Source organism: Sorex araneus, chromosome 1 (assembly GCF_027595985.1).
Source record: "Sorex araneus isolate mSorAra2 chromosome 1, mSorAra2.pri, whole genome shotgun sequence".
Lineage (NCBI taxonomy): Eukaryota > Metazoa > Chordata > Mammalia > Eulipotyphla > Soricidae > Sorex > Sorex araneus.
Genome location: NC_073302.1, coordinates 257,072,829 through 257,087,480, shown reverse-complemented (window position 1 = coordinate 257,087,480; position 14,652 = coordinate 257,072,829). Strand labels below are relative to the sequence as shown.

At 39.1% G+C, this 14,652-nt stretch overlaps 1 protein-coding gene across 4 annotated transcripts in view; it reads left to right on the top strand.

Annotated features, from left to right (window-relative positions):
• The window catches only part of DIAPH3 (diaphanous related formin 3), a 517,599-nt gene that overhangs the window by 55,680 nt on the left and 447,267 nt on the right, over positions 1-14,652 (top strand). For 3 of the 4 annotated variants that reach the window (XM_055141227.1, XM_055141217.1, XM_055141208.1), the window contains one exon: positions 2,948-3,115. The exons of the other annotated variant lie outside the window; for it this stretch is intronic. In XM_055141227.1, coding sequence (XP_054997202.1) covers positions 2,948-3,115 — 168 coding nt within the window. The remainder of the gene's footprint in view (positions 1-2,947; positions 3,116-14,652) is intronic. 4 annotated transcript variants of the gene reach the window in all.

Below are 14,652 nucleotides of genomic sequence, written 5' to 3'. Positions count from 1 at the left end.
TGTCTGCTTTTAAGCCCCGCCATGCACTTTCAGGGTTAATGTAGGATTCACTTCCGTGGTTCTCCGTTTCTTCAAGAAATCTTTTACCTGCCACCTACTTGCGGCCTTTCTTGGGTAGCTGACAAGTGTTCTCTGAGGCTTGGAGCGCATTGCTGGACCTGCACTAAGGTCTTTGCCAAGTCAGGGGCCTTGGGAGGACAGCTGCACAGAGGGAACAGGCTTCTCGGCCACAAAGGCACGTTCCTGCCCTGTACCCAGTCACCCGTATGCTCCCCCGGGCAGCTGATGAGTGGGGAGGGAGAAGAAAAGACTGGTGGGTAGGTGGCGGCTCTCTCAGGCGGGGGCTCCCTCGAATTTTAATCTCTCCTATCAACTACCATGCAGATGTCACTATTTCATGAAAAATTCATTTTTTTTTTTTACCCTGTTTAACTTCTCCAGCTGTTTGTCAGGGATAAACAGGATAAAGCAGCTTGTCAATTCCTGGTATGAATCCTTTTTTTTTGCAGGTTTTGTTGTGTCCTTAGTTCCCCTATGGGTTGCCAACAATAGCAACTCTGATTTTGTAGATTGTCTGATTGGTTCTGTTAGGATGAGAACAGTGGAAGGTGTCATAGATCTAGCACTTCAGTGTTGTCATGATTCATAGACCAGGCGACTGTAGTACGTATTTTTCCTAGACTTTATATGCAGTGATTTAAAGACTTGGCTTTTTAAAAAATAAGTATTATTGCCTTTGTATCTCATTCTTTGAAGAAATCCTATTTCTTTAGTGAAGAGAATAATCAATACTGTGACTAAAGTGTCATAATTCTTTCTTTAATGGGGTATAGTAGCTTTATTCAGAAGAACTTTCTGTGATGATGGAATGATGCTGTATAGGTTCTGGCCCATACAGGAGCCACTGGTCCTGGGATTCTTGAGTACTTAGCACGTGGCTTAGTGAAACTAAGGACCTGAGTTTCTAACTTAATATACATTTAAATGAGCACTCTGGCTTGTGACTGACACGGTGAAAAACACCAGTTCATATTCCTTACCTTAGACTTGTAGCTTAATGCTTAACAGTTATGCTGAAAAAAATACACCGAGGAATCACGCATTTAAATCACACATCTTAATACCCGCTTAAGACTTTCTTTTTTGCTCTTCCATTGGTACTTGAAGCGCTATAAGAATCCTGGTTCTCCGTGAGGAATAGAGGCTGTAAAATTCAAGTTGGTTTTCAAGGCTTGGTTCTGTAAATTAGTATCCGTTCAATTCTTTCAGTGAAGAATTTGATCTAGTTGTGAAGAAATAACATTACCACAAAAGTCCAGCTGATATTTCTTGAGACTTTACTATAGGACAGTTGCTCATGAAGGACAATTGTAGATCAACCCGAGTAAATAGAAGTGTGTTTACCAGAACAACAAGCCACAGAGATAGGAGTAGAATTTAAGTATTTCAAAAACTTAAGTCATAGGTCAGAGAGAGCATAGCAGGTAAGACTCCTGTCTTCATGCAGCTGACTCGCATTCACATGGACTGAATCACATTAATGCAATTTGATTTGGTCGCCCAAGCTCTGCCATGAATGATCCTTGAATACAGAGCCCAGTCCTGAGCACTGCTGGGCGTAGACCTGAACCAATTGAAAAAGAAAAGAGAGAAAGACAACAGCACTGGAGAGCCAGGGAGATAGCTGAAAGGTCAGGACTGCCTGCTTGGCCAGCAGGGGTCTCCAGGTTTTATCCCCATCCCTGCATCATTCCCCAGTACTGCCTTAAGTGTTTCTGATCACCGCAGCGCTGCTGGGCTGGCTCAAAGAGCCATTAAAAAAAGGCTCTGGACAAGGGGACTGGTCAGGATCTTGAATACCAGCTTGATAGCTTGTTAGCAAAGTTAAACATTTGTAATACTGTAATATTGCTCAGTTTGCGAATACGTAAAACAAATGCTACCTAACCTTAGGATTTCCATTCTGTGATTTTAATATTAGAAGGAATCTTTCGAGGATGATTGCAATGTCTTACAGTATGATTACTGAAAATAAATTACTCTTCTATAGCTATACACTTGTAATACCTATATCTATTCATCATCATCATCATCATCCTGTTGATCGTCGAATTTCTTGAGTGATCTCAGTAACGTCTCCATTTGTCCTAGCCCTGGGATTTTAGAAGCCTCTCCTTGCTTGTTCTTCCCAATGATGCCGCATTGGAGGCTCTTTCAGGGTCAGGGGAATGAGACCCAGCATTGTTACTGGTTTCAGCATATGAATACACCATGGAGAGTTTGCAAGGCTCTCCCATGTGGGCAGGAAACTCTCGGTAGCTTGCCAGGTTCTCCCAGAGGGAGAAGTAGGTTATAAGATGACGTGAGGCCGCTTTGTGGAGCTTGCTTCTGGGAGCTTGGTTTTATAGTCTCTGGATGTTGGCCGTTGGTGGGATTACATGGCGCCGGGGGCAGTCCCTGGGTGTGACCACCTACCTACTGGAAAATGGGAAATCTGGGGGAAGAGGCCCAGTCCTGATCCGAGCAGGCTTCGAGGTCTCAAACCCGGGTCCCACACACCTGGGTTCCTCTGCCAGTACCTTCATGCGTGAGGCTAGTCCGAACATGTGGAGAGGGGCCTTGAGCATGGCTGTGGCTAGGCAGAGTCTCTTGCCCTGTCTTCCCCGGGGTCCCTCAGAGGGGATGGGCTTCAATTTCCTTCCCCGCCCCAAGCAGAGCTCCCATGGCCGAAGACATCTGGAGCATAGCCACCTATATCTATATACTTGTAACAACTGTATACTTGTCATATCTATTTACATATATTTGAGAAGATTCCAGGTCTGAATTTCTGATGAAATCACACTGATAAGTTTTTTTAATGGTTTTCATTTTGGGAATTAGATGTTGTTGGAGAATCAAATACTTATTTAATGTGCATTTTTCTTTCTGTTTTATCCTTTTGTAGCTGGACAAATTTGCTAGCATAAGAATTCCAGGGAGCAAGAAAGAGAGACCTCCTATTTCGAGCTTGAAGACTGCATTTGCAAGTAATGATAGTTCTTCAGAGTTGACAGAAAACATTCCAAAGCCATTGTCGGAGAACGAAGTCTTAGAACTTTTTGAAAAGATGATGGTAAGAAGCTTGATTATTTATAAAATGCCGTTTGATATAAAATGCTTTTGCTCATGCTGATGGATCACTAAACACGTTCGGAACTCGTGTTCCATAGGGTGACCTGTCAGCTAAGATAGCATTTTAGACATGAGAGAATTAGAATTACAAAAATACACATCCAAAGAATGTTGTAGTAGTGTTTTTTTCTTTTTAAAAGAATTCAGTGTAGAATATTCAAGAACACAAGCTCTAAAATATCAGATGATATATATTGTCTTAAATATAAAGTCAGTGGTTTTCAACTGTTTTCCACCTGTACCCAGACACTGGTCTATTATACCAGTACCTGGACTGAAGTTGGACTCCACTGGGTTAGGTTGGCGATCTGGGTTCTGTTGCATTTTATCTAATTTCATTTTTTGCCACACTTGGTGTTGCTTAGGGCTTATTTCTGTCTTTTTTTTTTTTTTTTTTTTGCTTTTTGGGTCACACCCGGCGATGCACAGGGGTTACTCCTGGCTCATGCACTCAGGAATTACTCCTGGCGGTGCTCGGGGGACCATATGGGATGCTGGGAATCAAACCCGGGTCGGCCGCGTGCAAGGCAAACGCCCTACCCGCTGTGCTATTGCTCCAGCCCCTTATTTCTGTCTTTGTGCTCAGGGATCACTCTTGGAAGGCTTGGGAGATATGATATGAGATGCTGGGGGTATACAGCCTGCACAACCGTGTGTTAGGCAATACCCTAATCACTGTCCTATTTTTCCAGTCCCATCTGTTGCATTAAAAGTATTTTTTTTGTATCTGATATTTTTTTTAAATGTATCTATTGAAACAGCGTGAGAACATTTACGAAGCTTTTGGGTTTAAGTCTTGATCATACAATATAAAACATCCTTCTCTTCATCAGTGTACATTTTCCACCACCAAAACCCCCAGTATACCCACTATTCCACACCCTCCCCCCATCTCTGTGGCAGATGATTTCCACATTACTCTCTCTCTACTTTGATTACATTCAATATTTCGGCACCAGACCCACCATTATTATTTGGGATTTCCCCCCAACACTGAGACCTGCTGAAAAGGCAACATTAGACAGCTTGTTTTCTATTGCTGATTATGAATAGCATATGATGTTGCGGGGCTGCAATAGTGGCCGCGTGGTTTTGGAATTCTGAAATTTTAATAATTAAATCTGGAGGGATTTCTGCCAAAAGCCGCTGTGTTCTGAGATTCACTTGTGTGTCTCTGGGATCATGGCCATTAAGCAGCTTGATCAGTAGCCAGAGGGACCGTTCGTGGGTGGCAGCTTGGAGTCTCGTTGGGGTGGGGCTGGACAAGGGCCGGCTCCACCCCCCTCCCTTGAGGCCCGATGCGTCTCGTCTCGTCACTGCTGGTCCATACCTGACTGTCATCTGTTGCAGTTTAGAATGAGGGTTATGATACTCTGCTGTTTGTCTTAAGTGTATTTACTTCTTGGACTTGTTTTATTTCTTCTTTGGTCCTCAGGATAACCAACTTAATATAATATTTTAAGAGTTAAGACTCTCTAGTCAACTTGAACTCAATAGTTTTGGGATTTACGGTTTTTTTTTTTTTTTTCCCTCTTTTTGGGTCACACTCGGCGATGCACAGGGGTTACTCCTGGATCTTCACTCAGGAATTACTCCTGGTGGTGCTTGGGGGACCATATGGGATGCTGGGAAACAAACCCGGGTCGGCCATGTGCAAGGCAAATGCCCTACCTGCTGTGCTATTGCTCCAGCCTCTTGGGTTTTACATTTTTAAGGCACATGCATCTCCTTTCAGTTGGCTTTAAAAATTACTCTCTCTCATACCTCATATCCTCTTTTATTTTAAAGCCAGATAAACTAATTTGACAAATAACCAGTATCTGTTAGTTATTCAAAACATTTACCATTAAAATGAATGCTAATTATATCTAAGCAGATAAAGCGACATATATAGTTCTTGTGCTTAGGTTGTCTTCATGTTCAGAACCTGTATTTGAAAAGGTAGGGTAGGGGACATAGTACATGGGCAGGGCACTTGCCTTGTGAATGGCTGCCACCCAGTTCACTCCCTGGCACAACATATATATAGTCCCCGAGCCCTGCCAAGAGTAATCCCTCATTGTAGAACTATAAATAAGCCCTGAGCCACTGATATATGTGATTTAATACCACAAACCTCCTAGCCCCCCTTCCAAAAAAAAATATTAAAGAAAAGTTAAGAGATGCCTGAGGTAATATTCAATGATTAAATTTATTAAAATAATAGGATAAAATTGCCCCAATTTTGAGATGTTTCATTAGCTTTGGGGAATTGAAAATGGAAAAAGTATTATAGAGGTCTTAGAAAGTTTAGCAGAGAGGAAAAACAAGAGACAGGCCTTAAAGTAGGATTGGGTTTGAGGAACAGAAGGATTTTTCTCTTGAGATAGGGAAACAGCAATGAACAAAGTAATTGGCATCCATGTGAGTAATGGGTGAGCAGAGAATTGTTGGAAAAATTAGTCTGGGATGATTTGGGGCAGATTATGAAATCATTCTATATGCCTTTTTTAGGAGCTAGTTCAGAATTGTGATTTTATGTATGTCCATTTTTTCACCTATTGACTTTGACCTTCAGTTTTTAGGAAAATTTGTGCATAACCTTTTTAGAGGTTAAGATGTTCTTGGAAATTTGCACACACATTAAAAAAGTTAATAGCCATTCCTGTCATTTTTCAGCTAGAACCAGCAAAGTGTTTCCTATTATAATGCTCTTTTTTGTCTCTTTAGTTTTTATGTCCAAAATTACACATGGAGCTTCAGAAAATCACGTTAGCCCTCCTCCTACCCCCCAAAAAGGTCCAGTTAATTTTTTCATGGAATTTTAAGTGTTACTCATTCCTAATTTTTGAATACTTAGTAGTTTGTGTGTGTGTGTGTGTGTGTGTGTGTGTGTGTGTGTGTGTGTGTGTGTAAGTAACTGTTACTTATTTTTAATACCAACATAGACTTGGCAAACTCTTGTCTGTTAGGATCACTGTTCAATCAAGTGTAAATTGGGGTTTCAGTTAACTGTACATGTATAACTCCTATTAAGTCTGGTTGCCATGAGTTAAATATAATTTCAGCCTAGAACAAAGGACTTTTGTTGCTTTACACTGAGGCTTTTGTAAAGATAGTTCTTTTCAATGCCGTCTTCTGAGGATTTGATAGTAAAGGGCCCTGTGTGCCCAGGGATCACTACGGGCAGGCTCAGGACATCATGTCTGGTGCTGGGGATCAAACCTGGGTCAGCCCTATGCAAGCATGAGCCCTACCTGCACTGTGCTGTCTTTCTAACCTGTTTTTTCTCTTTTGATGGCGAAGGCCATCTGAGTATGTTGAGTGAGATGGTATTGACTTTGAACATTTCCAGGGGCTGCATTTTATTATTACCACTCACTACTCAGTACCATGAATGATATTCTATTATGATTGTGATTACTTTAGAAGTATTTTTTTCTGTTAGACAAGCGAAGAGTAACGATGTAAGTTTTAATAGTGTATACAGGGTAGGTGGATATTGATGCTTTGTTAAATCTTAAACAGGTCTCCCTGTTAGCAGAAGATAAATTCACTGTAATCAGTAGTAAAATGAAATTGTTGCATTTTTGGGGGCTGTTCAATTTTCTCATGAATCTGTTACAACTAAATATAGGTCCTTAATTTTACTTTTTGACCATATCACAATATATTGTAGGAAAACCTGGGGAGGATTCTGAACTTGGGAAGGGTCTTTTTACTTTTTAAATATTTTTCCTTTAAATTTCTCTGGACTTTAAGAATACCATATGGTAGACTAATTTTAAAACTCTTATGTCTCCAGAGATGCTAGATTAGATTGGGTTTGATGTTTGGCTTGCTCTTACAGTTTTTGTTAATGCTTTTTTTTTTTATTTTTAAAGAAGCAACATTTAAGAAAATCTGTCATTTAAATTTTGATTCTTATTTTTAATATTTGAATCACTGGGATTTATATATCAATAATATTATTTGAATCACTGGGATTATTATATCAATAATATTATTGATGGGGTTTTATGCATACCATTTCCAGCTTCACACTGTCCCAAGGTTTGCTTCTTTTTCTCATCGTCTATGATCTCTTCTCCCCACCATTCCCCCCACCTCTGGTAAGCTTTCTCTAGACTAGTTCTCAGGGAGAACCTGTCAAATTTTTTTTTTTTTTTTTTGGGTCGCACCTGGCGATGCATAGGGGTTACTCCTGACTGCACTCAGGAATCACTTTTGGCGGAGCTCAGTGGACCATATGGGATGCTGGGAATCGAACCTGGGTCAGCTGCGTGCAAGGCAAAATGCCCTACCCGCTGTGCTATTGCTCCAGCCCCAGAACCTGCCAATTTTAACCTTTGGCATTTATACCTAGACTTTTTGTACCCTGTGAAATTTGGTTTCAGACTCTTTCTTTAGACATTGTGTAAATTAAAAAAAAAAGATTACTTAACATTCTCTAAGGTGTTTAATCTTCACATGGGTAAAAACTGTTTTTGACAAGCACCTCTCTTTCTCCTCACTGCAGTCCTTTGAGAGACAGTGTGCTGACTTGATTATTTAATGAATTCAAAGTATAGTGCCACACTTCAGCATTTGTACTCAATTCACTTTTAGGAAATTGATTTACTCAGTCTCTGGGCAGTAATTTCAGTGTGCCTTTTACAAAGTAGTGAGAATTTTTCAGTTAAAGTTTTTCGTAGGAGCTTTTGTTTCTGTTTATCTTTTGATGGAAGTGGCATCATTGTCTGAAGGTCCAAAGTGATTTACCTATCGATCTTAGATACATGAAATCGCCAAGAACCGTATATAAACATCAGAGTATTTATAGCTTTGATTTAATGTTACTGAGGTGATAATGGTATATGACATCATAGGTTTCAGCTGGACAGTATGATAAATCAATATTTGTATGTACTACATTATGTTCTCCTAAAGTGTCTAGTTTATGTCATACATAATACAGTTGACCCCTTTTCATGATTTACCTATTCCCTTTCATCCTGGTAACCAATATTTAGTTCTTGAAGTTTATGAGTGTTTTCATTAGTTTTCTTTTGTCATTATCTGTGTAATCTCACATAGTATAAACCAGTGTCATCCTTGTTGCAAGTATCAGGGTTTCTTATTTAAAAAATGTTGAATAATTATTGTGCTTATGTGGTCTTCATTTTAATGATAGTTTTTTTGCTATGCAGAAGATTTTCATTTTTATATAGCAATTTTTGCTTCTTTATTGAAGTCAAATCCCTAAATACATTACAGAAGTCAATATCTTGGAATTGTTTTGCTTGTTTTCTTCAGTATATTTTCAGGTTTGGTTCTAATGTCCAAACCTTAGCTTCATATTGATAAAGTTTGGGTGCACAGTGTTGAGATCGAACCTTCTCTTCTTTTTTTTTTTTTTTTTTTAAATTGGTGCTACATCTGGTGGTGCTTGGGAGTTATTGCAAACACTGTGATTGGATGTTGCTTCTGGTGCTACTCAGAAGTAGAGGTTGAGTCTAGACATCCAGCATACAAAGTATGACTACTTTTCTTTTGAACCATCTCTCTTGGCTCCTAATTTCATTGTTTTGCAAGTGACTCACTAGTTTCCGAACAGTATTTGTTGAAGAGACTTTGCCTTCATTTTATGTGCCTGCCTTTTTTTTTTCTAAGATGAAATGCCTATATATATATATATATATGTATATATATATATATATTTAATTCTAGAATCTCAGTTCTAATCCATTGATTTGTGTGTCTATTTTGATCCTATCCTGTTCTTTAAATGATAGTTTTGTAGTGTAGCTTATAGTTGGGAATCATGATGCCTCCATTATTTTGTCACAGAATTGCTTTAGCTATTTGGTGTTCTGTGGCCAAAAACAGTAACAAGTCTCAAAAAATGGAGATACTTCTGGTGCCTGCTTGAGCAAATTGATGAGCATTGGGATGACAGTGACAGTGATAGTGGTTGTATATAAATTTTAATAGTACTTGTTCTATTTTCTAGATTAGTGTATTGGTGCTTTGATAGGGATTACAAATCTAAATAATGTTTGGGTGCACTGAGAATTTTTATCATTTTGATCCTTCCTATTCACCAAAATGAGTATGCTCCTATTTCGTTGTGTCTTCTACTTCTTTAAATGGTTTATAGTTTTTGATGTTCAAGTATTTAACTTTAGGTTATTCTTCAGTACTTAATGTTTAGAGTACCCTGTGTTCATAATTTAGTAGTCAAATTGAGATGTGGAGATGTTTTATAACTTAAGATTTAGAGGAAGAAGGCGCTCAAATGAACTTCAAAGTCAAATATGTCCATGTGTGCTTGCTTTCTGCTGTGGTTCGTGGATGGGTCCATCTTGCTAAACTTTCTCTTGCTTCTCTTCCTAGTAAGGACAACTTGGCTTTTCTTGTTAATCTTTATGGTATTATGAATTTATCCATTCCTAGCCTGTTGCACTGGAATTGTGTTATCTCAGTAGTTATCAGGGGTCTACATAGAAAAAGGAGCCAACAAAAGCTTTTTTTGTGTTAATCCTTCAAGTGCGTGGTAAAGATTTCAACCAATAAAATATTTACTTCAAGTATTAGTATTCCTTAAAATTCTACTTTTCTGTGTCATGGACCCTTTTTGATTTTTTATAAATTATGAAGAGTATATTTAAGTTTCACAGATAAAATGAGACTCTGTGGAATGCTTTGTTTCAAATCCATTAGTTATTGCCTTTTTCTCTTTAAGGTAGAAATGGGAAAATGTAGGGAAAGGTAGCTTAACAGAATCGAAATAATAATCCAAATAGGGGGAGGAGGAAGAGTATTAGGAGTGTAAGGCAATTGTCAAGTTGATTCATGGGTTTTGTTTGTCAGAGGGTATAATGTCAATGCTTAGTTGTTTCTTCTAGATCCAGATAAATGAGAAAATAAATGATTTAGGAGCATTGAATTTTGCCTGGTGGGAGTTCGTTGAACCAATAAAATGGTTGAAGAGGGGAATTTTATTATTTTTCTTTTTTTTTTATTAAGTAATATGGACTTATATATAGCACTGTCTGTTTTAGGAGGACAGGCCCATGCCTGCCTCTTCAAATGCATGTTGTTACACCATGTCCACCATTAACCAAGTACCAACAGCCTTCCACTCTAGAGGCTGTTGACCTCTTACCCCTATTACCTTAGTTATTCAGTCAGAAAGGGCTGGCTTTCAGTTAGATTTGTCTGTTGTTTCCTTTGTTTATGGACCAGCATGAGTATGCCTTTCTCCTCCTGGCTTAATTAATTTAGCATAATCCCCTCAAGTTCTATCTATGTTGCTGCAAATGACAAAGTTTTTCTTTTTCTTTTTTTTTTAATATCCAAGTCTTAGTTTATTGTATACTACTACCACAGGTTTGAGAGAATTAAAAAAAATAATGGTAAGTGTATAGGTACATATTTTGCCAATTGTGAAGGCAGTTTCTTGGGAAAAATCAATAGTAAATGAAATAACCACTTTCCCTTTATGTAATTGGTGAAGAGATGGCCCTGGTCTTAGAAAGCTGAAAAGTAAATGAAGAAAAGCTTTTGTCAATGGTGGTGTTGTTAACTCTGTGTTGCCTGAGGATTGTCTGATTGTGGACGCTTATTCACAAGTATACAGTTCCAGCAAGCTTATGTTCAAAACACATTAATTTTGTAGCTCTCTACAGAGTCATTTTATTTCTTGTATGTTTTGCTACATTTTAGTGTCTAAAAGTCACATTTTTTGTTGTTGTTGTTTGTTTCTTATGACTGGCATTAGGATAACTGAAGTTTTATTTTAAATTAAAGTAACTTATCTTCTTTAAGCTCCAGTCAGAGCAGTGGGTCTTTGTTTGAGTGCAGTACCAGTACCTGGGAAAATTATCCTTTTCTGGCTGCTGTTCTGTTGATGAGGTAGCGATTTGACTGTGAATTTTTAACAAATTTTGTAGAGGATTGAGCAAAGATATTGAGAACAGAGAAGTGAAAGTCCAGTCCCCATAACTGATAAAACTAAAACAAAGTAACCACTTTAAAATAACAATCCTATTAAAAATAAAGAATTGGAACAGAATTTAAGAGTGTAGTAAAAAATGGACAAAAGTTCTAATGTAACACAAGCACACAGATATTTAAAATTTAAAAAATCATAATAAAGTTAATTCTAGGTTCTTGGTTATATTTTCTTTTAAAGGCTTTATAATTTTGCATAAGTTTAAAAATAAAATTTGCTAAATTGCAGAACTAGGTATGAATATGGTCTGTGCCAATTTGAGAGTATGTGACCTGGAACAAGATAATGAAATCTTTGTTTTTATTTGCCACTTAACTGTGCCTGGTAGTAAAAACTCACCTTTCTTCGGCTAAACATCAGCTAGATCTTTTATATGGCTAGGACAGAATTATACTTTCAGAAGTCATGTGGATCAAATTGTGCTTATAGAATTTTATGTTCTGGTACAAGACTATTGTGGATCTTTTTAGATGTTGTTTAACTAATTAGTGACAGTAGTGATAAAATGTTAGCAAAAACAGACTGCTATTTAGAATAATTATAATCACTTTAACCCATGAAACAACATAATACACTACGAAAGTGAGATTATTCTTGACTTCAGATTTGACGTCAGGTTTTGCTGTTGCTGTGATTCTTGTTTTGCCTTCCAATGTTGTATTTATTGATTCATAGGAGTGATTTAATCCATTATTAAACCGTCTTTCCAGTATCCACCTTAGAATTAACTCTAGTCATGTTTCTGCCTTTTCTCCTTGAGTGAATTATCTTGCACCTGACCATTTTCAACAACTTGCTGATTGTATATATTCACTTAATTCTTCAAATAGTCAATCACTTTAAATTTAATCTGACTCTCCATGGTGTTAACTATCCTACTCAACTTGATGTATGTTAATTAAATGAGCTTGCTGTCTTGTGAGACCCGCATCCATGAATGAAAATAGGATAATGTTTATAATTCAGTTAAAAAAATGTCCACGCTTCATTTTTCATTGTTTGATTGCTCCTTCATCCTTTACTCGTTGTCTCTATTTGTATAGGAATTAAGACTGCACTTTGGGGGGTGCTAGGCCCCAGTGTTTGATCCTCGAACACCTCACTGCATGGCTCTGGAAACCCTTCGTGGTCCCTAGCACCTTTGAACCTGACCAGCACTGCCTTCTCAGGACTTTTCTTTGAACTGAAGGCCTGCTTGGCTGAGAGTTGCTGGGAGAGGCCTCTGGACTTTCTGAACATGTCCAGGGCCAGTCCCTCATGTGCTGCCTGTGCCCTTGTGTTGCTGGCAAGAGCACGTGGGGCCTGAGCACGTGTCACCTGCATCTTGAGATGTGTACTTTCATACTTCCATAGTTAATGCTGGGATGTTGTACTTGGGCTCCCTCTCTACGATGGAGAAGCCCACAGTCTCTCTTGAGCATGGTATTCTCTCTCTCTCTGTCTCTCTCTCTCTCTTTCCCCCTCTCTTCTCCCCTCTTTCTCTCTCCTATCGCTTCTCTCTCCCCTCTCCTCTCTCTCACTCTCTTTTCCTCTCTCCTTCCTTCCTCAAAGTTTTTGAATAAAATATGTTATACTTCACCAAAAAAAACCCAAAACAAACCTTTATCCTGTTTAGTTTTGCCAAACAAAACATAGTATATGTACAGATATATACATATATATCATATTGCAAATTTCATATTAATCTAGGATGGAGAGATGAAAGTCTCTAAGTGGAACAGAAAATTGGCGATTTCCTGACTTGTGGGAACTTCCCGTACCATCCAATCCATAGCAAGAACTGTTTGGACCCACTTGGAGTTTGTCACTGTTTGTCACCGTCATCCCGTTGCTCATAGATTTGTTCGAGCGGGCACCAGTAACATCTCTCATTGAGAGACTTATTGTTACTGTTTTTGGCATATCCAATACGCACAGGTGATACTCTCGGTAGCTTGCCGGGCTCTCTGAGAGGGGCAGAGGAATTGAACTCCGGTCGGCCGCGTGAAAGGTGAACGCCCAACCACTGTGCTAGTTAGGAGATGTATATATCTGTACATCTTCTTTTATATGGATGCAGAGTCACTCCATAATGACTGAGGTTCGTTCACTGCTGCTTCAGTGCCAGTCTGAGGCCTGTCAATGGAGGAAGATGTCACACTGATGTCCTCATTTTAACTTCTGATCATCATGGTCACAAGGAACAGTTTTTCCCTCAACCCCCTCTCTGCCTTGGGCCATGCCTGGAAGTTCCCTTGCTTTACTTTGGGTTCTGTGCTCAGGAATCACTCCTGGTGAGCTCAGGGGACCATATGAGCAAGGCAAGCACCCCGCCTGCTATACTGTCATTCTGGCCCCACAAGAAACAGTTTTGATGGGAAAGGAGAGCAGGAAAGCACGTTTGTAGAAGAGACTGCATACCTGGGGGTGCCAGAGTCATCAGTGATATCTCCTTGGGGTGGGTCTCTGAGGTCAAGCCGGGTCCCCTGATGTACATTCTCATCTTATCTGCGGAACCTTTTTTTTTCCGTACTAGAGGCTCTGGGAAAAGGATAAGGACAGCTGTTCCCGTTAAGAAAAGCTGCTTGTAATTTATCTCTAATGTTCAGCACAGCTTAGTGACTTCTGCGTGGGATCTCCGCCCTCCCTACCCTGCCCCTGGTCAATATCCTGGACAGGGCTCAACGACCCAGATTCCGTTGCAGGTCACTGAGCTTGTGTGTGGTTCTGCCAGTGTACCCGAAATCTGTGATGGATTTTTGCTTGTCCAATTTTACCTGTATCATTTTTACTGCCTGGAAATTCTATCCTTGGAGCCAGACCTAATTTCTGTTACTGTTCTAGGCTGGGACTGTGAGTATTATCTCCAGCCCCAGGTCCATCTCCTAGAAAATTGCCTGTATTTTATGTTTGCCCTGAAATAGGATTAGCAAATTCTATTTGGAAACCTTTGATACATCTCATTTAACAAATATCTGAAAAGTAACCACCGTGCTGTATGTACTGTGAAAAAGTCCGCCTGAGAAATATAAAAAGTTCCTGGTGAAGAAGAAAGTCGTATAATGAAGACTTGGGTTGAGGGAAGGCTTTTCCTGTTTTCTGTTCTTAATTTTTAACCGATTTAAGATTAAAACAGTTCCATATGGGAACCCAACGGAGTACGTTAGTGAAATAAGAAAAAGGATAATTGATGTACAATGCCCTTCTAGATAGCAAGAGAATCCAGATCTATCTTTGGCTAGATGGAGAACTGGACACAGAAATATTGCTGTGCAAATAAATGGATACAACTGGAAGTAGGAAGCAGAATGAAAGTTTTCACAGAGGAAATTAAAATTGGCTTACTAAAACTGGTAGGAAGAAGTTAGGTCTTTTGTTTTAAATCTTAGAGTTAGCTTGCTTTGTGAGAAAATGGGGGGTGGGCTGGGTAAGAAGCTTGAGGATGGATCAAAAAGATGTAAGGCTCTTGCCTGGTACATAGATGACTTGAATTTGACCCTCTGCAGTGCATATGGTCCTCTGAG